The 27,113-nt window shown below is 38.6% G+C and overlaps 1 protein-coding gene across 11 annotated transcripts in view; it reads left to right on the plus strand.

Moving 5' to 3' along the window:
* TANC1 (tetratricopeptide repeat, ankyrin repeat and coiled-coil containing 1) overlaps window positions 1-27,113 on the plus strand; it is a 214,357-nt gene that overhangs the window by 78,241 nt on the left and 109,003 nt on the right. For all 11 annotated transcript variants that reach the window (XM_039855457.1, XM_039855455.1, XM_039855459.1 and 8 more), the window contains one exon: window positions 15,694-15,894. In XM_039855457.1, coding sequence (XP_039711391.1) covers window positions 15,694-15,894 — 201 coding nt within the window. The remainder of the gene's footprint in view (window positions 1-15,693; window positions 15,895-27,113) is intronic.

Here is a 27,113-nt window from a genome sequence, read left to right on the forward strand (position 1 = left end):
TTTTTAAAACCTGGAAAATACCTTTCTACAAATGTCTGATTATTTCAATAGAATGTTTCTAGGCAAGGAATTAATGGTGAAAGGAAATGAACTTTTCAGTAACTCATGGTACTTCTTGCCAAATTGTTTTCCAGAAGGATCGTGTTGGTCGCCACCTGTGTAAGCAGCGTGTGAGCTTGCCTGCTTGCATGACTCTTGCTAGTACTGGGTATTTTTGGATTATAATAATCTTTGCCAATTTTATAGGTTGAAATGTGTATTTTTAATTTGCACTTCTTTGAGATTGATAGGCCTCTTTTAATATTTAGTACTCATTTATATTTTCTCTTCAATGATTATCTTTTTATGTCCTTGTACATTTTTTTTCTGCTGGAAATGTTCGAGTCTCTTCAGTCTGATTCTTCCCTTTTTCTAGTGTACCCCTGGTGTGTAGTGAGATTTCCTTATAAAGCCACTCATGGGGGAATTTTCATTGAAGTTGTTAATAGTGAAATTGTTTGTGTTCTGTGGGTCGAAGTGTGTCTTGAATTGTTAAAATTTCATGTTTGTGCTGAGGCTAGAGATCTGCTAGTGTGCTTGGCTTATATTTAAGAAGTTTATTTATAGAGAAACCAAGTAAAAGCATAAAACCAACTTGAATGAGTCATCTGGTTTTCCACAGTACTTGATAGCATCCTGTCTCTATGCACAGTCAAAAAGTCTAAGTGCTTTCTGTTACCTGGATATGCCAGAAGCCTGACTCCTGGTGAGTTCCTAACAGCAGGCAGCAATAGTTCCAGATAGTTAAGCATCTCCCTAACTACTGTATTTTTAAGTGTAAAAAAAATTTTTTTTCTCTCCATGGCTCATATTCTTAGATTATTATGTAGAGGGATTCTTTTTCAAACTAAGTTAAATTGTTGAAACAAAAGGCTTTAGATCTAGAAGGATCTTAGAAACTGAGTTCAGTGTCATCATTTTTGAGGAATATTTGGAAAAGAAGCATTGAACAACTGCCTAAGGTCATATAGCTAAAGTAATGATGGGATCAAAGTGCAGTTTTTGATTCCAAACTAATTCAGTTTCTACCATGTCTCTGGCTGGCTCCCTTATTATTATTTTATTATTATTATTATTATTATTATTTATCTCTAGCACTGAGTAAATATAAAGGAAAACATCCCTGAAATAGACAGTAGATTTCCTTTACGTATATAATTTCTCTCTCCAGGGATATTTATTTTGATTTTTTTTTTTCTCTAGAAGTATTTTCTTTTTTCTTCACTAGGATTATTTCTGAAATTCTTATGTGGTCTTAATCTAGACTCAGTCATTGTAATCTCTTTTTCTGTATCTTAAAGTCTGTTTCTGTTTTGTGTCCTTGAGACTATTATAAATCCATCCTGTTTTTTTTTGTAAAGCCACTCAAACGCAATAAATGTAATAGTTTATATAATATACAGTTATTAAAAAGAGCTACATAATGATATTAAAATTAAAGATACCCTCCCAACTTCTCTGCTTTCCTTTTCACTCTCCAAGGCAATTAATGTTAACAGTTTCTTATTTGATCTTTCTATATATTTTCTATTCATATTTGTGCACATGCACACACATGTATACATGTATATGTCCTTAAAACCCACATGGTTTTTACAATGTGCTTTATTTTGTAAATTACTTTGTTGATTGAATACATTTTTAGACATTTTCTCATGTTAGCACATACTAATATATAGGTTTTTAAAAAGTTTCTCAGTGTTACAATGGACAAATATCCTGTAATTTATTTCATCTTTGTCATCATTACAGTTAATACTAGAGTGAATCTCCTTGTGCATACCTGCCTGTGCTTTCATAAGAATAGTTGTAAGAAAAACTGTTGGTTAACAAGTTTGTTCATTTACATAATATTCCTAGATTTTATCAAATTGCCCTTCAAAAAAGTAGCATTAAATGGATAAGTTCACCTTCAGTATGTGAAGATGCTTGTTTAGTCACATGCTTACCGACACAGGTTATAATGAAACTAGTTCATCTTTGCCAGTCTGATAGGGAAAAATTGTATCTCGTTGTAATTAGGCAAATTTTGTTTGGAATGAATTAAAACACATTTTTATGTTTATTGGCCATTTGACACCATACTACCTGGATTTGTATCCTAGCGCCACAGTTTACCAGCTCTGTCAACTTGAGCAAATTACTTAACCTTTCTTTGCCTCGTAGGTCACTCATGAGGATCAAATGAGTTAATATTTATAAAGAGTTTAAACCCATGCTTGGTAGCTAGTGTATGTTTTTTAAGTTTTTTGTCAAAAGTAAAGATTTAAATTTTTCTATTCTGCCTGTTCATTTAACCAGTTATTCTATTGGGTTCCATAGCCGTTTTAGTTATTTTGGTAAGGTTAAGCACTGATCGTTGACTAGCTAGAATTCTAATCAAATCAAGGATGTCATGTTTAACTTTGACTTATAAAACCTAAAAAGATTTATCTAAGTCATCCTTCATTTTTGATAGGATTAAGTGAAGGATTTTGTTTTAATTCTTTAAGTTTCATGCTGAAAACTGCTTGAGGTTACAAATCATTATTTCAGGGAGGTCAGCTTTTTTCCCCTGCTTCGTGTGAGAGTTTTGATGCTGCTAATCTGATTAAACGTCTTGGAGCTATATCCTTAGCTCTAAAATGCTGAAGATTAGAGGTTCTGGAGTTTTCCCCCCTCCATCCATTAAATTGTTACCATGGTTATTGGACTTGCCAAAAAGTACTTCAAATCCCTTCTGATTTATGGAAGCAGCATCTTACAGATGAAGAAGCATTCTGTTGGTTTGGCTTCAGAAAACTTAGAGTTCCAGTTTGAACATACATACTCGTTCTCTTTGAACAAGTTGTTTCATTTTTCTGAACCTCAGTTTTCTTGCCTATAAAATAAAGGTAATAATCTCTTATCTGTGTCATATAGGAATCATAGCGGGTCAAATAAGGGTTTCTTTTTTGTCTTTTTTTAACTTTAGGCATGATAATGTTGACAATGGGAAATTTGTTTTTACCACATGGTAATCTTTGTTTTGGTAAATGCCCATTAAGCAAGGAAATAAAATATACAGATTTTTACATTTCTATCAAGAGTTTTTGATACTCAGATGTTGTGAGGGAGGGATGAGATACTTTTTTTCTTCCTTGAGATATTAAAGAAATTAGGATATGAAACCACTGTTTGCCAGGAAGTGAATCCATGAGAGAAAATATGGCAGTACTAGTAAAAGTTGCCCTTTGAATGTTTATTGTGCATCAGATAGTGTGTTAAATGCTAATAAACAGTTTTAACCTCACACAGTCAATAGCTTATTAGTGGAGGTTAAGAGCTAGCTTAAGACTAGTCACACAGATACTAAATGGCAGAACTGGGATTTGAATCCAGTTTGTGTCTCTGTCTCCAAAGCCTATGTTCAGGGCAGTATAGCCACCAGGTTGCTCAAGTTTAATTCCCAGGTCAAGTTGCTTAACCTCACTGTTTCCATTTTGCATCTGTAAAATGGGGATGCTAACAATATCTGCCTTCTAAGATTATGGGTTGTCCTGAAGATGCATTGACTTAAAGTGCTTAGAACAGTGCTTGGACTACATATAATAAGCATTTTGTAAATGTTTGCTCTTATAATTTATGGTAATTTCTGTACCCTTCTGGCTTCTTTGCTTTTCCACCCCATGACCCACTTCTTCAGGCTTTAGTAAACGGTAGTGTCTTGGATATTTTTGTTTTGTTCATTCCCTGGTCTGTGTGGCAGACATGACCCTGGCCATTCAATCTGGAGCAGATGGAGGAGAGAGCTGTGGTGATAAGCCTGGCCTTAGTGGAGTGCTGTGGGTCAGTTGCTGTAAATAGAATGGGAGGGCATATGTTCACTAGAAGAGTGGAGGGGAAGGAGAGGGAGAGACAACACTGAGCAGTGTGAGGCCTGAATGCAAGGATCCCGTACCAAACTTCTGCATAGAGATGTGTGTGCACTCAAACGTGTCGTGACTATGTGATTTGATGTTCACCGGGGCTTTATAAGAACCAGCTCTAGTTGTCTAGTGCAGTGATTCCTAAACCTGGCTGGGTCACCAGAGCCACTTGTGACTCCAGTTCCCATCAGACCTACTGAGTCACTCGCCGGCAGTGGGGCTCAAGATTCTGTATATGTTTAAAATGATTTTTGAATGGGTAGCCAGGTTTGAGAGCCACTGGTGTCCTGTTTGTTCATGTGTTTATGCAGGGCCAGCCTCAACAAGCCATGGCAGAAGGATGTGTGTATGACTTTGAAAACTCTTAAAAGAAAGAGCTCCCCATTATCTAGTAAACTCTGTTCTTAGCAGCCCTATAAAGATGAATTTGAAATATAGATGTACAAGCAGATGAGTTTGAAAGGATTTCATTACAGAAATAGTAAGGGACAGGATTTGATTGAAGTAATTTGTCAATATATCTTATATGGTTCTTGTGTTTATGCTGATTCCTCATCAACATTTGCTTATTCTCACACTTGCAAGTTAGATACACAAAAACTAAAAGCTAGCGAATATAATTTTGATGTTTAATTTACATGCAACTGTATAGAATTGTTAGAGGGCTATTTTGCCAGCCATACTCAGAATGAATGAAGTGAGTAACTCGCATTCCGTTTTATATTTGAGAAATAATGATTAGTGTGGAATGTTAATATGCTTAGCTGTAGTGAGACAATATTGACATTGTTGCTAAGATATTTTACCAGACATGTCATTGAGGCTGCTGTGTCGAAAACTGAGCTGTGATTTCTTTTTGTGGCGATGATGGAGGAGGAATATAGCAAATAAAATGGCAGAGGCAGAAAATGTAAAGTCATCTAATTCTGTCCCCACTCCCTGTCCTCCCCCCTAATCAGGCCTGAAAAGGATCTTGTTGAATAGCCACATGTACACAATTGATTTCATCTGCTTCTTTCTAGAATGTGCATTGAATTGGTTGTGTTGAATTTTTAAAGCGTTTTTGTGGGTAAGGAACTTTAAATACTGCCTAGAAACTTTGAGGCATGTTTTCCCGAATGTTTATAAATCCCATTTTCCTTGTAAGGAGTTGAAATAAGATAAATGGTAGCAGCTCCCTTTTATTCTCCTTCTTTTGTAATGAGGCCTCTTGGCAGGCAGCTTTGCTGACGGGACTGCCAGAGTTTGGATTTGAGTAGTTAGTGAGGGGGTGGTGTACTGGTTATGGTATTGTTCTAAAGCCTTTTCCCTCTTATTTTTCCACCCCCAAAATGTCAGCATGTCCAACATGACAGAATGTTCCTGATGATTATCATTCAGAGCAACATGACTTGCTAAATTATCTGTGGATGATAGTTAGAATTTCTCAAGCACCGAACAGTACTCCACGCTCAGCATGCACCTTGGTTAGCGGATCCACGTGGTGTGGGAAGGCAGGCCAACGTAATGCCATGGTTAAAAATTTTGACTGTGGGCTCAGACTGCCTGAGTTAAAATCTGGATTTGCCATTTTATAGGCTATGGGACTCCAGACAACTTACTTAGCCTCTCTAAGCCATAGTTTCCTCATCTGTAACAAGGGGGCAATGACAGCATCTACTCTAAATGGAATAGGTGGTATAAATAAGCTAATGAATATAAAGTGCTTATATTGTTGTACACAAAGTAAGGTCTTAATAACTGCCAGCGTAATCACCCTCATCATTAGGGCAGATATACTCGATGAGCATATATATACAGTTAGAGAACTCAATATGAATCCTGATGTGCTACGTGGGTACTCAGTGTGAAGTCTGGGGTAAGTGAGCACCAGCAGTTACGGTGGGGCTGGGTATGTGATTGCGATGGAGGTTTTAGGAGTTGAGTGTCCAGGGTGTAGGTGCGGTCCCCGGGGCTGCCCTATTGCAGAGTTCCCGGGCACTGTTCTCACAGGTGTAAGATGTGCGGCATGATCGACCTACCCTCATCATTCCCCACGTCACCCCCACCCCCACCACTAAAGAAAGTTCTGTGGAAAAAATGGAGTTTTCTGTGTTGTTATAAATTCAAAGGGTATGTAGAGGTGGTGGATTTAGAGGGACTTTAATGTTAAGAGAAAGATTAATTGGTTGGAGATTGGAAGTTAAAAGCAGAATAGGACCACAAGGTGACCGTGGGAGGAAGCCAGTCTAGAACTTTACTGTGAGAACAGTCCAACGTCAGAAAGACCTGGGGGAAAGATGACTATGGACAGTTTGGGTTGGAGGGACGAGGCAAGGTGGATTGAGTAAAACCAGTAGGCATAGTTAGAGGTACCTAGATATGGAAGATTGAGTGAGTCCTTCTTTCCGGGGAAAGGGACCTGTAGGTACCCATGGGAGATGGGGGCACGGGGGCTTGCTGAGAAACCTCTGGAATTAAAAGGAGATAGATACAAATTCGTTTCAAATAAATGTTTAATAGACATTAAAGTGTTTTATAAAACATTCTTGTAAAAACGTCACAACATACATCCACCTTAAAATGTAAAGGAAAAACCCATCGATGCTTCCACCCTCTTGGAATAACCACCACTGACATTTTATTGAACTTCCTTCTAGCTTTTGGTGGTACATGGTATATCTCCATTGTCATGTGGCATATGCAAAATTGACTATACTGGCTTAAAGGTTTATTCCACATGTTTTAAAAAACTTTGACCATATGGTAATCTCATCTTTTTTTTTTTTTTTGTAATTTCAGTTCCTTGGGAATGGAAATGGTCATTGTGGTAGTCTCTGTTACTCTCCTTGCTCAGGGTGGGGAGGGGTGGAGAGAGCTTTCTCTGCCCAGTGTCACAATCATGTAAAAAATATTAGCCATTGTTAGCAGGTTCTGGCACAGGGCGCTATCGTTTTAAGAGGTCACCAGATATAGAGATTCTTTATGCATTATGTGGTGAAAGATATGGTCCAGAAAACACATTTCCGAGACAGTAGCGGAAGCAGAAGAGGGACATTTGAGTGAAGCATTTGAAGGCTGGGCTTGGGTGATAGCTTATTGCCTTTTTTTTTTTTAATCATAATGTCCCCACGGTTGAGTAATTAAATTTGATTCTTAAGTAGCCTTTTTCTCAAGAAGGATAAATGGGCTGTGCATTTTCTGAGTCTTCTTTGAGTTTCTGAGAATGTTTTTTGGTTGATATTGCATTTAATAAAAACGCGGTTCGATTTTATAAGGTTCCATCCTGCTACCTGCTGCTTCAGGTGTTGTAGGTGTTGATTTTTGACTTCTGGCGGCGAAAAATGTTACGGATGGAACTGTGTCTTCCAAAAAGATGACGTTGGAGTCCTAACCCTCAGTACCTGTGAGAGTGACCTTATTCGGAAGTAGGGTTCTTGTAGAGATAATCAAGGTAGAATGAGGTCATATTTGATTAGGGTGGGCCTAATTGTGACTGGTGTGCTTAGAAGAGACATGTACACAGGAAATAATGCCTTATGATTACGGAAGCAGAGATTGGGGTGATGTGTCTAGAAGTCCAGAATCACCAGAAACTGAGAGAAAAGCATGGACCAGATTGTCCCCTAGAGCTTTCAGAGAGAGCATGGACCCTGCCCAACAACTAGATTTTGGACTTATAGTCTCCAGAAATGTGAGGATAGATTTCTGTTGTTTAAGCCATGCGGTTTGTGGTACTTTGTCACAGCAGCCCTAGATAATAATACAAGAAGTCTGAGAGCAGTTGGGTTCTACGTTCTGGTTTCTTTGAAAGTCTCTTTGGTTGGTAGCCCATTAATTGTTATAACTATATATTTATCTGAATGCTTGGTCTAATTTTTTCTTAAACTGTCAACTTAAAGTTTTACCAGGATGTGTGGGTCTCCCTTCAGGGGAACAGTACCGAACATAGTGGGTCCTTTTTAAAATGCAAAACTCAATTCGAAAAACGATTGTTTTTGAATTTTTAAAATTAATATAATGTCCTTATTTCTTCTCAGAAATACATTTTGTTTTCCATACCTATAATCTTTTTCTTACATCATGAAAATGTTTGCCCCTTTCCTCAGCATCCTGGGGAGACTGCCTCAGGCTTGTTCTTTATCACTGAGTGAACTTTCTGTAGTGTTAATTCTAGTCTTCATGCCTGAAATGTGGATCATAATTTGGCTATTGCTTTTTCTTTCTCTTTAATCCTAGTCCAACCTATAGATAAAGTAATTAAAACAGAAGCACCATGTGAAGGGTATAGAAGCCATGTCATCCTGTGTTCTGTTGAGGGTGCCAAACAGTTTACTGAATTTTTTTTTCCTCAGTCTTCTTTGAGTCTTCAAGAAGATATTCCATTCTCTTTCAAGAATAAGTGGTGTTTTCTCAGCCTCCCACCATTTATTATTTGGGGGTGCTTAGGGGGCTGGATTTTCGTTGAAAGAGAAAAGATCTCGTCAGCCCCAATTTACTTACATGAATCTCTTGGTTCCTGCTGGTAGGCTGGGGTGGATAGCAGAACAGACATCAGGGTGTAAGACTGGGTGTCTCCCCCACCTGGTGGGCTCATGTGTGGAAGAAAAACAAAAGATGCTCCATTTCCATCCTTAAAATTACTGAGAATTCTTTTTTTTCTGGCACTCGCTTTTGGTATATAGTTTTTGAACTTGTGAGTTTTTTGTCTTTTACTTTGTAGTTACAGGTATTTTATAAGATTCTTAGGAGAGGTTTTGTGAGGACTGTTAGCCAGAGGCAGTTTTCAGTTGAAATAGGAATTCATATCCTACCTCTACCCTACCCGGCTGCAATAGTGGTTATTCCCCACCTCCCACCCCCTTTTTTTTTTTTTTTCACCTCTGTCTTCCTTGCTCTTGTCCTGCCTCAGTCCTTCTCTTTCCCTCTTTCTGCCTTCTCCCTGGCAGACCTGATGTTTCCCCACAGCTCCATATTATCCTGTCTGAGCTGCATCCACAAGTGCTCCCACATTCCACCCCAGCAGCAGAGATGACCAGGACTTGGGAGAGAGTGGGCAGGGTGAAGAGTGGGCAGAGAAGAAGCATGATGAGATGATGAGATCAAGTGCACTCAGTGCTGCTGGGAATCAGAGCAGGGCACTGGGGCCCTTCTTACTCTTCTGTCCTGTGTCCACTTCAGCCAATTGGAAACAAGATCACCTCCGAGCAGTCAGCACCACACACTGTCACTTTAAACAGTGTTTGTGTAGTGGAACTTCCTTTCACTCACTTGCCACGTTAGGCTATCTCAGGTGGCTCTTTTAGACTTAAGATCTTCACATCTGTACATGGTTCGATCCTACGGAATGTAAATTTCAAATGTTTATAGGAAACGTATGCACATGGAAAATAATGTAAACTGTATAAAAGCATATACCTCCATCCATGCTCCCAGTTGGTCAGTTTCTGTTCCCAGAGGCAGCCACCGCTCCTGGTTCCTGTGTGTCCTTCTAGAAACCTTCCATGCATATGCAAGTGTGTATGTTTATATATATTGATGTATAAACACACAATGTATCTGCACGTGTGTATACACAGATACACATGTGTGTGTATATTTATATGTATATATACACACACACACACACTTAAGGAGTACACAATTTGAATAATGGAAACTTATTTTAATCATCTGATGATTGAGTATTAAGTTTCTTTTTCTTTTCACCTCTCTGATCTCTGTCTTGTAATAGGAACACAGTTGTTTCAGATCTTTTTAACCACCTTCTTTTTTCTGTGGTTCTCAGCCTGGTGAGCTTTAACAGCCAGTGCCTGCACTGGACACCAGGCCAGTTAGACAGTCTCCTTGGGATGCACGTGCTCAACCTTCCTTCTGTGCAGGGATAGGAACTAATTGTGGGCAGAAGTGGCCGGTGTGGCCTATCTCAGATTCTGAGTGTGGTGTGTCTGACAGTTCCCGGGTCTGGAGTATGCCTGACAAGAAAATGTAGAGTAATGAATTCCATTATTTCATGAGCCCTGCCGGGTTGCTTTTGCCCGCAGCTGCTTCACTACTTCATTCACCTGGGCCAGGTAGAGTGGCGGGATTCTTTGTTCTATGTGGTGGGACTGGCATTCAGAGCATCCACCTTGGCAACAGAGATGGCAGGCCCAAAGGCTGCAGGAGTTAACAAATTTACAGTACAAAGTAAAGTGAGAAGAAACTATTTTGGGTGCTTGATGACTAAACATCTGTCTCACTCACATCAGCTTCACTTGTATGGTGATGGCATAAGGTGTGACTGAAATAAAAGTAATGATCACTGGGCCAGAGTGCCTCCCAAATGGAGTGTTCCAGGAGCGCTGGGGAGCTAATTAACCAGCACGAAAAGTGAAAAATAGATGAGGGGACAGGTTTCTTCTCACAGTGGCCCAGTACTGCGCGTAGACCTGCATATATTATTTTTGTTTTTTCCTATTAAATATACAAAACGACGTAATGTTGCAAGGCCCATGTTGGTCGCCTTTTCTCAGGGGAGTGGTGCCAAGAGAATGGACTCCGGTTGGGACTGCCTGGCCTGGATTCAGGTTCAACTCTGCTATTTGCCAATTTCCTGTGGCAAGATACTTGATGCTTTCTGTGCCTCAGTTTCCTTATTGAAGGAGGGTCATGCTATTATCACCTACTTCATAGAGTGGTTATAAAGAAATGAGTTTATAGATAGGAAGACCCTGAAACGCTGTCCTAACACATAGTAAATCTAAATAAAACATTTTTTTTGGTTGGAAAGTGCACCGCCCTGGGGCTTCAGAGTGGGAGTTTTTCTGAGGTTATATAGTCTTAAAGCTCAGAAACTTGCATGATGACATGCGTTAGAGGGAAAACTGACAATTAGAGAGGAAATGCCAGTCTGTTTACTCATTATCTGTTTCAGAGTAAAGTACATTTGGTTCTATAATCGTTGAGTATTAAGAATAAAACTGTCTAGATACTAAACTGATTTCTGTTTAGAACCCGCTGGGAAGAAATTTGAAGACAGAAGGGTAAACTTGTCCTATTGACCAGGTTTTTCTGTATTCTGGAAGTTAGCTGCTTTGTTGTCTCTTAGAGGTACTGTTTGAGAATTAGTCGCAACCGTGTGAATGTTTTAGAAAATTGCTTTCTTGGATACATTAATCTTTCTTTTGAAAATGCACATTAACAATCTGTCTGGATACTTGGGGAGATCCTGTGAGATGTAAAATGGTTTAAAGTGCTTTCGGTTACAGAGACAGCCTTCTGAAGTTTCCAAAAATGATACTGGATCTTGTGGGAGGAAGTCTTTTTCAATTTTCTAGGTTTCTGTAAATATATATGAGTTATATGGTTATAAAACCTTATGTTGGAAATATGCTTAAGAAACGTTAGTGCCCTCTCAGGCAGGGACCACACAAAATATGCCTAACACATTTAATGCCCTAGTTAAGTGTATTGCACAAGTCCCGTTTTCTGGAACTGGATAAACAGAACATCTTTCCACTTTCTATTCTGAGCTTCCATTTCCCCGCTCCTCCACCTAACGACACAATAAATGGAAATCTTATTTCCTGCATCTGCAGACCTATTTACCTGAATGTCTGAGCTCACCCTTGCTTTTCTCAGGTCTACTTTTTTTGAAATGTGCTTTTGCTTTCATCTCCCGGGCTTCATTGCCCTCGTTTTTTAAGCCCTCTCTAATCCTGCACTCCATGTACTTGAATCTGTGGTGTTGGACATTGCCATTCTGCCTAGCTGCCTTTAAACGTGCATTATCTCCTGGGTTTGCATTTTCTGCTATTATGCATTTAAATCCCTTTTCACAGTCTGTGGAAAAACTTCGTGATAGTGGAAAACTTTAAAGAGCTATAATCAAAAGTCATTTCTGCCAATTTAAAATGCTTTATTGGATGGCTTTATCCCCTTTGATAATTCTAATTATCTTTGCAAACTATGACTTGGATTTACAGTTCTCTCGTGTGTATGTATGTGTGTATGTATTTTGTATGTATTTACTTGCATTTATTATAAACAGGAAGAACCTTATGCCACCATGCCCTTTATAGTCTTTTATTTTCCAAACTCAGAATAGGTGATTTTAAAATGAGAAAAGGTGTGTGTGTGCATATGAATGACAGACCATATGCGAAACCTAAGCTATTATAGCAAAAACATGCTGACCTTTTATAGATTTAACTTATTTAAAAACATGTCTGTTTGGGGGACTTTAATTTTTTTTTTTTCCCAAAGTAAAGTCCTTAATTGCTGGCTAGTTGGGGGGAGGCTCTAACTTCCTCATGGGTAACCCCCATACCCCAGCATCCAGTCTGTGATACAGTGTGACTGGACTAGATGCTGTCTGAGGGACCAGATGCTGTCTGAGATTAAAAGCATGTTGGGCTGTATGTGAGTGTCTATGGCGTGTAAATGTTCCATGGGAAACACCTGCTGGTGGAACAGAAGGAGGCCTGGTAAATCATTCGTGGTCGATATGGTTTTCTTAACCTGAAGAGAATGCATCATCCTACCTGGCCTGGGCATTTCTGCTGTAGCAACAGGAAGGGTGATTGAACTGTGTTTCCTATCACTTAATTGAGGGTAAAAGCAATGTGCCAGCCATGGTGGTCGTTGCAATGAAATGTTTTTCATTCCTCTTAAACCTCTAAGTATCTGCTGAGGCATGTTAATCAACCGGAGAATCTCTGGTGTTGTATTGCCCACACCAACATTGCATAGTTCTCATGGACACCCCTGAGAGATTTTCGCTTTCTGCCACTGGCGTCATCTGAATCTTTGTGATGCTCTTGGACTGACTTTGACTGGAATCCCTTTGCCAGGCTCCACAGTGCTATCTTCAATTTCTGAATCACTGGATCACCACCCTATTTGCTTTGTGCTGCCTGTTCATACACAAAACGTCTCTCCCTGCTGTGTGTCTTTCAAATAAAAGGAAGCTGGAAGTTTGGGATTTTTAACTGTGCTTGCAAAACAAACCGACAGAACAGCATGTTTGGGACTGATATTATAGTGAGATAACAAAGTAAACTGGAAATAGAAACCCTTCCTCCCCAAACACCATCTCTAAGTCCTAGTTTATTGCCGATCACATAAAATCAAAGTGCTGGAGCACAGCTGCTCCAGGACTGAAGGTCCTCATGGTTACGGCATGCTTTGGAAACTCACCCCCACCAGACTTGCAGTTAATGAAAATATTTGCTTTGCTTGATATAAACAAAGTTTATGGGCAGAATTTGTGAGTAAGAAACTCTATTTCTCTTTTACCCTTCCCCGAATCCCCAATTTTTCTTGTATTACGTTGGAGGATACTAAGTATTTAAGAGAACAAACTCTTTCTCAGTAATGAGCTTTACTTTTTATTTCTGGTGTTGTTACAATAGATGCATTTCTCTCTAATTTTGTGTACCTATCCAAATTAAGGGACTTGAAGTCTGGGTGTCTTTTCTTTTTTCTTTTTGGACAGGTCAGAAATATTTCTGTGTGAGTAGGAAAGACAGTGCCTTGCCCCAGAACCTGCTTGTATCAGGCCACCCCACAGCCATTTGACTACCCAAGTCTGTTTAGGCAGCATAAGGGCAGCCACAGGGTAATGTGACTCTCTTCAAACCACATGGAAAGCCAGTGTCACTTCTTAAAGGTCCCCCCTAAATGCTATGTGTGTAATACCCTGAGCTTTTTGGCTGTGGCCTCAGTGCTTTCCAAGTTCTTGTCCATCTCCTACTGTTTCTTGCCAAACATCCAGGTATCAGGTGACCAGGCACCATTCTTGTAAGCACAGCACCTGTTTATATTCCTAAATTGACACTGATGTGGTCGTTGGAACTGGTCATGAGAGAACATGACCAGAGAGAACAATTGTCCCTTCTGCTTTCACAAGTCTCAGTGTGGTGGGCATTCTGCCTCAGTGGGAGTTGGCCTTATGGTGCACCCCCAGCTGTGCCTTAAGATCTGTTTTATCGTCAGACAGTTGTGGGGGAGGCAACTGGGAAAATGCATGTCCTGGCTCAAGACCTCAGAGAGGTGGCTTTGAAAGATTTCAAGCTTGACCATGGTGGTGTAGGACTAGCTCCTAGGTCCTGGAAATCGGAGGTAATGGCTTCTTACAGTGCAGGCTCAGGAAGGAAGGTGGGCGAGAACTGTAGGAGGACCAGAGTGGGGATAGTAACTCACATGGACTTAGAAGCTAAAGCTCTCCACTAACTCCCGCTTGCTTTCTTTCAAAGATGGAATGGTATTTGTCTTGGGTGTTTGCATGGATGTTCTTGTTTTTGAAAATTTTAATGAGAGTTTCCTGGAAAAAATTTTTTTTTTTTCAGATATTAGTCATTTGGGCGTTTAGTGATAAATATTTAGTTTTCCAAGTTTATTAAAACCCCTTCGAGCGTAGCCAGTCCAGGTGAGACCAAATTACCTTTCTGAATTTGCCATCTTACCCTCTGCAAAACCCACGGCTTTTCTGTTGGCAGGTCTCCTGGGTTTGGGTTGCCTTTGAAAGTCAGACATGAGCTTGTTTGTGTGTTTTAAACAGCACCCCCTCCAGGTCTGTGGAGGGGGGACTCCCTACTTCACCACACCTACTCACATGAGAAACAAGCACCACAGTGCAGTTTGAATGGGATGGTTTAGCTCACATCCCTTTGAGCCTTGTGTACATGATCTACAGAAACTGAGTTTCTGCCTGGCTAGATAGTTTTCAAATCCAGACCTTGATTCTTTCGGAGTCAGGCATGGTAAAGACCAATTGAATAGCATTTCAGAGAGACTAGTTTGCTTGTGGAAAACTTTCTAAAGCTTTCCAATTCTGCTGTTTATTGTTTAGAGCTTGAAGATGTTTCTAATCATCAGGATAATGATTTATCTCCTATGCTTGCACTCCCTCAGTTGCTTCTTAGTGGGAGTGGAGGAAGGTGATGGGTTGGAGAGGAACAATAGGAGAGCATGGGATCTGAATTCTTGAGAATTGGCTGTGTTTTTTTTTCTCTTCCTCAGAGATGCTGGTCCTAGCCTACATACTCTCTTCCCTGTGTACTCTCTTCACTGTAATTGCTTCCTCTGTGTTTTTTCTTTGGATCCGCTTACTCTAGAATGTTTTTTTATAATAATAAACTCGTTTGTCCTTAAGTTCATTTAGGGGCTGAATACCAAAGGGAACCTGCTCAATAAGTGAGCTGTGGTTCTAGTCTCATGACTAATGGTTTGGCTAGTTAAATTGTAGGAGGGTGGACTCCATACCATGGGGAGTGTGGAGTAGATCAGATGAGAGAAGAGATTTATGGGGCTGGGGAGGAATGTTGAAGTAAGCTAAATGCTCCTTTGGACACTTTTATTGGAGAGAGGTGGTGGGAGGCCAGGGAGTTATGGAATGGATCTCGGTGTTTGAATCTGTTCTGCTGATACCTATGTAAGGCCAGTACCACACCCCCTTACTTCAGGCTGAAATCAAAGCTTCTTGTGGATCGTTCATACTTGTTCTTGATTAAATCTCAGATCCGTGGCTTTCTGGACCCATTGTTATGAATGAAACCAGACCAGCTGCTATGGTGCAGAAAGGGGTATGAGGAAGAGTTCATTGATACTTGAGTGGTGAAACTTGAATTTTCCCTCACAGGGTAAAAAGTTGTAAAAGTGGTAGAGGAAAAAAATCATTAAAAAATATATTTAACACACATATATGATATATGGGAATTATATTCCAAGAATATAGTTCTTAGGAATAAATTTGCATCTACCTGTGATGGATGGTCTAATCTGAGGTTTTCTTTCTCCACACCAGGAAGCGACTTTGGTCCAGAGACTTCCCCGCCAGTCCTGCCCCTTGGCCATGATGGTGACTTTTCCATGAGCAATCTTTCTGTAGCAGAGGACACCTACAGAGTGAGCTTGGCCAAGGGTGTGTCAATGTCTCTGCCTTCATCACCTCTGCTGCCTCGACAGTCTCACTCGGTGCAATCAAGATCAAACAAAAAATCCCCAGGTAAACGAGCAACAAAACAGCTCCCAAACCAGCTGTCTTGGTTATGTTCTTAATACCCGTATGAAATTAAGCAAGACTAGTGCTTAAAAGAAATTTGGAAGAAGGTTTTTCTTTGTTACTATAACTTCTGGGTGAAGAAAATCTTTTTTAAAAATTATGATTTGGATAGACTTATTTAGTTCAACCTATGTATAAACTATTGCTGAGGCTAAACTTTGACAAAGATTCAAGGTCTTGTTATAAATATTAATGTTAACCATCGGTTTTGGTGTTTTTTTGCTCATGAATTAGGGAACACTTTAAACTCATTGTGGTGCATTTTAAGGGTTTGGGTTTTGGCAATTGTAACCTGATTAACAGTTATTACTACCAAGCTTTATATACTGATGTATTTTCCTGGTTCACACCATAGAGCATATGAATGGCTATAAAATTTAATTGTTTGTGACAATCAGACTTTTGAAGCAGTGGGGGCAAAGGACTTAATAGATTACTTGTTCAAAGTATTTTTGCTTCCCTCATGCTTACCAATCTTTTATATTTAAAGTTAGAAACCCAACATTACTTGGAGAGGTTATGAATCAGTTGTGAGGAAAGCCTTTCCAGAATGTTGATACCTAGAGTGATAAAAATTCTCTGATCTTCTTTTAGTTTTGCAGTGTTTGTTTACTGAGGACATGACAGTTTGGGGCCTTATTGATCATATGGCCAGTGCGAGAATTCTTCTCATTTACATATAAACATGTTTGGAATTGGTCTAAAATGTACCTTGGGGCTGTAAAATTGGATATTTTTCTGGTTTCCTAAATATATGTTTTTCTTATAAAGTCATGTACATTATTTCTGAATCTTTTAGTGGATATTTGTAGTTTTGGGGGACGGGGATAAAATTGAGAGCAACTCTTAAGGCTTTGAGTGTTAGAAACGTTGCTATGAATTGATGAGTGTCCAAAATATTTTATTGTTCTAGAACTTTCTTATTTTGGACAACATTGTTAACAATCCAGTCATTAGCTGGAACTTGGAAACCTTTTCGGTATGAAATGATTTCCTGTGCCAAGGAATTTGACCTGTTTATCAGTGTTTGGGGAAATTCCTGGAATGTCCTTTCTTCCTCCTCTTTGCCCGCCCCCTACTGCTGTATCTCTGTTAGATTTCTTCTTTTAAATCATAGTTTTCACACTGCCTTTCTTGTCGATTACCCCCATTAGAATCACTCCCTTTTTATAAATTGTGCACAGCATTTTACTTTTTCTTTTATCAGCCACATCGTTTGTCCTTTTCCCTTGAATTAGTGTGTCTGTGTGTCTATGTCTGATGGTTGAGGATGGGCACAATGTCTTTTTCAAGTATACCTTGTCTGTACTAAACAGATCATAGAATTCTGAACCCATCTGGATCCTTAGGGACCTTAGCTGAGGGTGATGCCAGGTGCAGAGGTCTGACCTTTAGGCCAGTTTTCTTTCCTCCAGTCTGTGCTTCTGCAAATGACTTGTCGCCCGGGCCTCGAGAGACTAGGGAATACTACATTTCAGATACAATTTCATTATTAATAACAAATTCAGTGTTTGTTTTAGTAGGACTTAAATCTTTTGAAATGTATTTATTGCTTTTTCCAGCTTTATTTGAGATACAGTTGACATATTACATTGTGTAAGTTTAAGGTATACAACATAGTGATTTTACACACACACACACACAGGAAAATTATTACAATAAGGTTAGTTAATACATCCATCACCTCGCATGGTTACAGTTTATTTGTTTATTTAGTGGCATTTTAGTAGGATGCTAGGTAGCAATGAGTGACATGGCGAGCCTGGGAAGTGCGGCTATCCAGAAGGGTCTCTGAGGCTACAAGCACTCTGGCAGGGAAGGCCTGACAAGGCCTTGTCTCCTGTGTCCTGACCACATTAGATATCTTTAGTTTTGAGAAAATATCCTGAAGTTTGTTTTTCTGCTGAATTCTTTGAAAGACCTTATGAATAGAAGTGGGGAGTAGTTCTGCAACATTCAACTTTTTAATGGATTGAAGAATATATTCTCCATATTAGATGCTTTTGGTTCAAATGATATTTAAATACACTAAGCAGCGCTTGTGTTATGCCCAAATTTGTGCCTCAAATTAGTGTCTCACAGTAGTACTTTGGCTTCATTGTCTTCATAATTTTAATTTGAAAAGGAAAGTTGAGGGCAGAGGTGCTTGCCTAAAAATGGCGTTGACTCAAAATACATCAGAGAGTAAACAGTATTTTTCCCACAGTGTCTAACACACACAGATTTCTGCTTAAGCCATATTGTTAGGAAACTATCCAGAGCCCTAATGTTCTACCTGTGTATAAAAATAGCTGACATATGGTTGTGAACGTGCACTGTATTTAAAAATAGTCATCTATTTAAATAGCTAGCACTGTTGTTGCTAACAATACAGTAAATACAGTGTGCTGTGTGAGCAGCACCTGCAGGTGTGGCACACTCCCCCACTACTTCCCCAAACCTGGCAGTATCTTGTCATCTTTCAGACGCAGCTCTGAAATTACCTTGATGACTTTTGTTCTCATTTTAAAGATAAGACCCTTTTCGCTCTCTTTTGTTTAGGAAGGCACTTAAAAATAAACCAGACCTGCTTTACTTGTTTGGATAGAAACACTTCACTAATTGATGCTAATCAAGAAACTGTCAAGGACCGAAACTATTGTTCTAGCTAAGGTCAAATACTATAAACCCCTGTTACAGGCACTCACACAGCCTGTAGTAATGAAAGTTTGTATGCTGATAGAATTGGTGATTAGCTCCTGGGCCATGGAAACTTTGGGCCAGAGAGTTTCATTAACCTTACAATAATGTGACCCTGCATTTTATGTGATTGAGTTTCTTACATTCTAATTATATTGCTAGTTATTACTATTTTACTCTCCTACTGCCTTGCTCCATTTGTTTTTCTTTTTTTTTTTTTACTGCTAGTCAGAAGATACAATTTTCTGAGTATTTCAGTTTTTTGTTTTTTGTTTTTTCTAAATGGGAAATACATTTTCCGGTGATGAAAACAAGGACCGGTATCCATTAAAATAGTTCTGTGGCTATTACAAGCCTTTTTGGATTAAGAATTCATTAATATTTGTAATGTATCTTTTTTGTCTTCCAGAGAAGAGCAGAGCCCATTTCCTGTAGCTTATTTATTAGTAATATCATTAGTTACTTTATATTTGGATTATATTTACCAGATCACTTTGGGCCCATTACCAGATCACTTTGGGCACAAGATAGAGCACAAATGAGAAGCCACCTTTTAAAATATTGTGATGGGGTACGACAGATGATGACAAGTGGGTGATGCTGCTTTTCTCATCCTTGCTTATATGGGGAGACTGGCTTGTGCTGGCTATTTGCACCTTCGCTGCTTCTAGTTCCAGTTCTGTCTCAGTTGACAGAGCTGATTTAGCAGTTTTAAAAACCCCTCTGGCTGTCTGTTTCTTTAAGGGAAAAACCTCAAAGCTGATAGGCTGTAAAGTGGAAGTCATTCTGCCCTTTGATTCTTGGACCATGAGTTAATGTCTGCCAGGGCTTCCCCACCCCCACCCCGCCTGCAAGCAAATATTCTTGTAGAAAATTTGGAAATCCCAACTTAGAGACAGAACTATTCTTAGCGTTTTGATTTTCTAGTCGTTTTTTAAATCTACACCACCTATACTGGAGACCACACATGATCTGCCTTTTTTCACTTAATATCATGAGCAATTTCCACTTTGCTTGAATAACATATTTAATGTCCATTGTTTTAATAGTCCATAGTTAGTTTTTAACTAATTTCCAGTTTGGGGATATTTGTTAATTTTTAAGTTAGTTAAAAAAGAAAATTGTAGCATGGGCCAAGGTGTTTTATTTGTTTTTGCTATTAAGTGCCTATCAATTTTTAATTTTTAATGGTGGTAAAATACACCTAAAATTTACCATTTTAACTCCTTTTAAGTATACACTTCAATAGTGTTAAGTACATTCACATTGTTGTGCAACCAATCCCCAGAACTCTTGATGGGAATATTTTTGTCCATTAATTTTTAATACACAACTGACATCTCAAGAGTGGCAGGCTCCCAGAAGTAGAATTGTTGAACTAAATGGAGTGCAGTTTTAAAGCTTCTTGATACATACTGTCCAGTCACTTTTCAGAAAAGCTGTATTGATTTCACATTCCCTCCAATATTCTTTCAGAGGCTTCTTTTTGAAGTCAACATCTTCTGGGAACAGTCTTAAATGGATGGTGCTGGTAGTGCTTTGTCAGGCCTAGATGTAGTGCTTTGTCAGGCCTAGTTGTAGACTACTGAGAATTAGCGAGAGGAGACTGACAGAAGTCATCCTGCAACCTCCCTCTTTTGAATGTCCTTTTTCGTCTGTGCTTGTCAGACAATTTCCATTTTCTTTTTTTCCACAATATATCAGGGTAGTTATCGCAGCCGAGTCAGGTGAAGTTCATGGTCAGAACAACACTCAGCTGGCTTCGAATTTCTATAACCCGAAGTTTTGCAGTGAGGATCATGGAGAATCATAGACATGTTAGCGTTGGCAAGGCCTCTAGAGCGCATCCAGTCAGGCCTCTTTGCAAGTATGGAAGCAAAGACGACTCATCGTTATGGAATTTGCCTCATTGTACATGTTATTGGTGGAGCTTGGCCTAAGCCCAGGCCCCCTCTCTTTCCCCAGCACATTCTCCTGTGCCAGTCTGCATTGTTCTGCCTAGCCATTGTTGACACATGAGCTATAAATGATATAGCTTTGTATTTCGATTGCATGTACACGGCGGTCTTAGGCTTGAGGTTGTGAACATGTGCATCTGTGAGTCTTCTTGGGGGCAGTGGAGAAAAACATAGAAAATGCCTAGTTGCCGCACAGGTCTGCTTGTAGAACCAGCTGGTTCTGGGCCCTGCTTTCACCGCAGAGTAGTCAGGGCCACAGCCAGGATTTGACCTTCACAGGGACAGTTCCTTCTGTTGTGATGAATGGGACAACACTCTTTCTTCATTTCCTCCTTGAGGCTTGTTATATGGTAGCCTCCTCCAAGGAGTAGATAACCCCGCATGTTCTTATTGCTATGTGCAGCTGTGACCAGGACACACATGCTCTCTTGTTCCGTGTTCTCAAACAGAGCCATGTGCATGCGTTTGTTCCACTGTGAACGCCAGGACTTTGAGTGCCATTTATTCCCTTGCCCACGAGTCCTGGTTCACCCATATACAATCTGGCTATACCTTGGGACCCCCCTAGAGTTTTAAAGAATACCGATGCCTGGGTCATACATACTTTCAGAGATTCTGATTTAATGCATATGTGATATGGCCTGGATATTGAAATGTTTTAACACATTTTCCATTTAGGAAAAAAAAAATGCAGCTTGTTGCCAGCGTTAATTTAATTTTACATAAACATGCTCTTTGAGGCTGAAGCAAATCTGGTTTTCAATGTGAAAAGAAAATATAAAAACTGTTCTTAGGGTTATTTCTAAACAGAACTTGTCTCTAATCCTGATGTAACAGAAATGTATACATAAATCGGATTAATCAAGTGGATCTTCGGCTAACAACTGTTGGAGAACAGTGTTAACATCACTCATAGGACTGCTACGTTTTCTAGGATTTGCCATTTTCAGCGATGGAGAATTAGTATATTTTGTAAATGGAAATACCACTACTAAAAACAATGCTATAAATAAAATGATGTCATTTGTTTCCAAAGACTATTGCTATACCAGAGTGATGCGAAAATAGTAATAAAAGCGAGATATTTTGTGACAAATTTGGAGGTAAGGTTAGGACTGTAATCTGCAGGTTATCTCAGGGTAAATGCTGCAGCCACAGTGCCACCAATGAGTATTCTCGGGGCAAACGGGAAATGGATTAAAAAGCTTCCCAGGTGATTCTAACATGTAGCAAGGTTTGAAAGCCACTGATAAAGAATATATGATTATCTTATAATTCCTTTTCAGTGGAGTTACATACTAGATGTTATCTTTTCTAAATTTTAGAAATGATATTTGAGGAGGAAAATACATTATAATTTGTACAAAAGAGATACATTAATCTTGGTTCCTTCCATACCCCCAGAAAGATAACTGCTTTTGACACTTACTTGAATGTCTTTCCTGCCTTGTTTTTTTTTTAGTACATAAACACAATGATATATTTGTCCATTCCTGCAAGCATTGGACATGTTAAGGGATTCCAGGTTTTCCTCTTACATGAGGAAAGAACAGTGGAAAAGTGTTCATCTATAGTAATATTTAAAGGCATCTCCAATATTTTCATTGACTATAAAATGAGATTACTGGGTGAAAACTTACTAATGTTGAAAATGAATTTTTATATACTTTTTGGTCATTTGTATTTTTTTCTTTGGAGATTTTTTTGTAATTGTCCTCTGTTTTACTAAGGCAATATGTATTTCTTACTGAATTATCATAGCTTTCTTCTTCTTTATTTTAATGCTCTGTTATGTATGTTACTAAAATATTTTCCTAGTGTATCATTTTCTACTTAATTAGGTTTATAGTGTTTTATGACCTACAGAACTTTTTGTTTACTCAGTTCAAATTAAAATATTTTTCCATTGTGATTTATCCCACCACATTTTTAAAAAACAGCTTTATTATTTACATACCATATAATTCATCCCTTTAAAGTTTACAGTTCAGTGTTTTTTTAGCTTTTTCACAGAGTTGTGCAACTATTTTTATAATCTAATTTTAGAACATTTTTATCTCCCTTAAAAAAAAACCTTCCCATTAGCATCCACTCCACATTCCTACACATCCCCCACCCCCATCTCCTACTCCCCAACCCTGAGTAACCACTAACCTGCTTTCTGTCTCTATGGTTTGTTATTCTGGGCATTTCATATAAATAAAATCATGTAATATGTGGTCTTTTGTGACTGGCTTCTTGCATGTAACAATATTTTCTAGGTTCATCTGTGTTGTACCTTGTGTCACTACATTCCATTTTCTTACCTAGTATTTTATTGTATGTATGTGCCACATTTAAAATCTTTCCTTCAGTTTATGGACATAGGGGTTGTTTCCACGTTTAGCTATTATGAACGATGCTGCTATGAATATTTGTGTATGTATCACTTTTTGTGTAGATGTGTGTGGATATATCTATTCATTTCTTCTTGGCTAGTACCTAGTAGAATTGCTGTATCACGTGGTAACTCTATGTTTAACCTTTTGGAGTACTGCCAAATTGTTTTCAGAGTGACTACCCCATTTTGTATTCATGCCAAAAAAAAATGAAGTTTCCAGTTTCTACACACCTTTATTGTCATTTTTTGATTATAGCCATTCTAGTCAGTACATATGAACTGGTATCTCATTGTAGTTTCATTGTTAAGATATAAGAATTCTTTTTATATTCTAGATACAAGTTATGCAGTATGCACATTTTCTTCCCTTCTGTGGCTTGTCTTTTTCATATTCTTGATACTATTGTTTTGATGAACGGGAACCCATATGTCCTGTTAAAATGAATAGGATTTAGTAGGCTGCATTCATCAGCTCCATGTGATTGGCTGAAAAACGAATGGACACATAGCAATTTAAATGTTACGAAACCTTACATTTATAAAGCTAGGAACACACTTTCCCTTTATCCAGAGAGCTGGTACTTTAATTAAGGTCCTACTTCTCAGGCCCTTGCTCTTTTCAGGCAGTGAGCCGAGGGTGTATGTTTTAAACTGGGTTTGTCAGCAGCCCTCTCAGCCCTGCTTTTCTACGCTTCTGTCACTCTTCCATTTTCTCAGGCTTTTGACATTTTGGCTGCATGTTTCCCGGCACCTGAGGTTAATGATGACTGGAGGTTTTATCTAGTCACACTTTACAGCAGTGTCAGCTGCACCCTGTGGTGGTGTCAGATGGCGGCTAGAACAAGCCCAACCCCGTGTTCAGAAGTGAGTGTTGTTACCTCAAGAAAATTGGTGGGGGTAGGGGCAGTGGTGGTGGGAATCTTTTTGATCATTTCTGATTCACAAAGAAACACAGAAGGCCATGGAAGCTATTGTATCTGTATCTAACATTAATGAACATTAATGTAAAATAGAAATAGAAGGAAAGATTGACGTTCCAGCTTGAATCTTCAGATTTGTTGTGAAACAAGCCTGTGTGTCAGCAGAAATGGCCAGCTGTGGTCCAGACAGAGGGGCAGGGGTGTGCAAAGCCTAGAGTGGGAGAACGAAAGTGAGCCCAGAACGGTGATCTCTGGAAGAGAGGCCAGTGCGAACTGGGACCATTGGGAAAATATTAAGGCCTGGAGCTTTGAAACCAGTAAACTTTGCCTCTGGGGGCTTATGTAGAGTAGCTGGGGCCCTTCCTCTGCACAAGGGTTCTGAGAAATACAATTGAAGAAACTTCTAAGGAGGTGTGGCTTTCTTGTCACTTTTATTTCCAACAAAATTCTCCTTTGTTGGTCAAGGTCGTAAGTGGTAGATTATGAGTTCACTTTTTTAAAAAATAGATTTTATTTTTTAGGGCAGTTTTAGGTTCATGGCAAAATGGAGTGGAAGGTACAGAGATTTCTCATATACCCTCAGCCCCCACATGTGCATAGATAGCCTCTTCCATTATCAACATCCCGGAGTACTACATTTGTTAAATCAGTGAACCTACATTGACACATCATTATTAGTCAAAGTGTCTGTAGTTTACCTTAGGGTTCACTGTTGATGTTGTACATTCTCTCACTTTGGATACATGTATGACATGTATTCATCATTATGGTATGACACAGTGAATATTTTCACTGCCTTAAAAGTCCTCTGTCCTTCTCTTACTCATCTTTCCCTCCCCACTCCAATCTGAACCCCGGGCAACCACTGATCTTTTTACTGTCTCATAGTTTTGCCTTTTCTAGAATATTGTATAGATGGAATCATACAATATGTACCCTTTTCATATTGGCTTCTTACACTTAGTAATAAGCATTAAAAATTCCTCCATGTCTTTTCATGACTTGTTAACTCATTTCTTTTTAGTGTTGAATAATGTTCCAATGGTCTGTATGTACTATAGTTTTTTTTTATTTTTTATTTTTTATTTGTTGACCTACTGAAGGAACATCTTGGTCGCTTCAAGTTTTGGCAATTTTGAAAAAAGCTGTTATAAACATCTGTTACAAGTTTTTGTGTGGACATAAGTTTTTAGTGCCTTTGGGTTAATACCAGGAAGCACAATTGCTGGATTGTATGATAAGAGGATGTTTAGCTTTATAAGAAATTGCTGTCTTCCAAAGTGGCCGTACCATTTTACATTCCCACCAGCAATGAATGAGAGTTCCGGCTGCTCCACATCCTTGTCAGCATTTGGTGGTGTCAGTGCCCTGAATTTTGGCCATTATAACAGGTGTGTAGTGGTGACTTATTTTAATTTATGTTTCTTTGATGACATGATGTGGAGCATCTTTCATATGCTTCTTTGCCATGTATAATCTTCTTTAGTGAAGTGTCTGTTAAGGCCTTTGGCCCATTTTAAAAATAAGTTTTCCTTTCTTACTGAGTTTTAAGAATTCTTTGTATATTTTGGATTATAGTCCTTTATCAGATATGTCTTTTGCAAATATAATCTCCCAGTCTGTGGCTTGTTTTCTCATTCTCTTGACATTGTCTTTCACAGAGCAGAAGATTTTCATTTTAGTGAAATCCAGCTTATCAAATATTTCTTTCATGAGTCATGCCTTTGGTGAATGTACAGAAAATATACTAAAAAGTCATCACCATACCCAAGGTCATCAAGATTGTCTCCTATGTTACCTTCCAGTAGTTTTGTAGTTTTGTGTTTTACATTTAGGTCTGTGATTCATTGTGAGTTAATTTTTGTGAAGGGTATAAGGTCTGTGACTAGATTCATTTTTTTTTTTTTTTGCATATGTGGATGTTCAGTTGTCCAAACACCATTTGTTTAAAAGAATCTTTTTGCTCCATTGTATTACTTTTGCTCCTATGTCAATGATCAGTTGAGTATATTTATTTGTATCTCTTTCTGGACTCTGTATTCTGCTACATTTATCTCTTTGCCTATTCTTCAGTTAGGATTACTCTGTCTTCATTACTGTAACTTTACAGTAAGTGTAAAAGTCAGGTAGTATCAGTCCTGTAATTTATTCTTCTTCAATATTTTTTGGCTATTCTGGGCCTATTGCCTTTCCATTTATCAACTTTGAATACATTGTTAACATCCACAAAATACCTTGCAAGATTTTGATGAGGCTAGCATTGAATCTATAGATCAAGTTAGGAAGAACTAATGTCTTGACAATATTGAATCTTCCTATTCATGAACATAGAATATCTTTGTATTTATTTAGTTAATCTTTGATTTCTTTCATCAGAGTTTTATAGTTTTCCTCATATAGGTCACGTATATATTTTCTTATATATAAGTATATCATTTTGCTAGTGTAAAGGGCTTTGTTTTTAATTTCAAATTCCACTTGTTCATTGCTGGTATATAGAAAATTCCACTTGTTCATTGCTGGTATATTGGTTGACTTTTTTATATTACTCTTATATCCTGAAACCTTGCTATAATCCTTTATTAGTTCCAGAAGGTTTTTTTTTTGGTTAGTTCTTTTGGATTTTCTACAGACAATTATGTCATATGCTAACAAAGACAATTTTGTTTTCTTCTTTCCAACTCGTTACAGTAGTTTCCCCTTATTTGCGGTTTTGCTCTCCATGGTGTCAATTACCCAAGATCAACCATGCTTCGAAAATATTAAATGGAAAATTCCAGAAATAAACAATTTATAAGTTTTAAATTGCATGCCATTCTGAGTAGCATCATGAAATCTTGTTCTGTCCCACTCTGCCCCATCTGGGACGTGAGTCACCTCTTTGTCTAGCATATCTATACTGTATATGCTACCTGCCTATCAGTCACTTAGTAGCTGTCCTGGTTATCCGATCGGCTGTTGCAGTGTCACAGTACTTGTATTCCAGTAATCCTTATTTTATTTAATAATGGCCCCAAAGCATAGGAGTAGTAATGCTGGTAATTGAGATATGCTAAAAAAAAAAAAAAAAAAAAAAGCCATAAAGTGTTTCCTTTAAAAGGAAAGGTGAAAATTCTGGACTTGAGGAAAGAAAAAAAAATATGTTGAGGCTGCTAGATCTACGACAAGAAGAAATCTGTCTATGAAATTTTGAAGAAGGAAAAAAATTTGTGCTAGTTTTGCTGT

The sequence above is a fragment of the Pteropus medius genome, unplaced genomic scaffold (genome assembly GCF_902729225.1).
Source record: "Pteropus medius unplaced genomic scaffold, Ma_sr-lr_union100, whole genome shotgun sequence".
NCBI classification, from domain to species: domain Eukaryota; kingdom Metazoa; phylum Chordata; class Mammalia; order Chiroptera; family Pteropodidae; genus Pteropus; species Pteropus medius.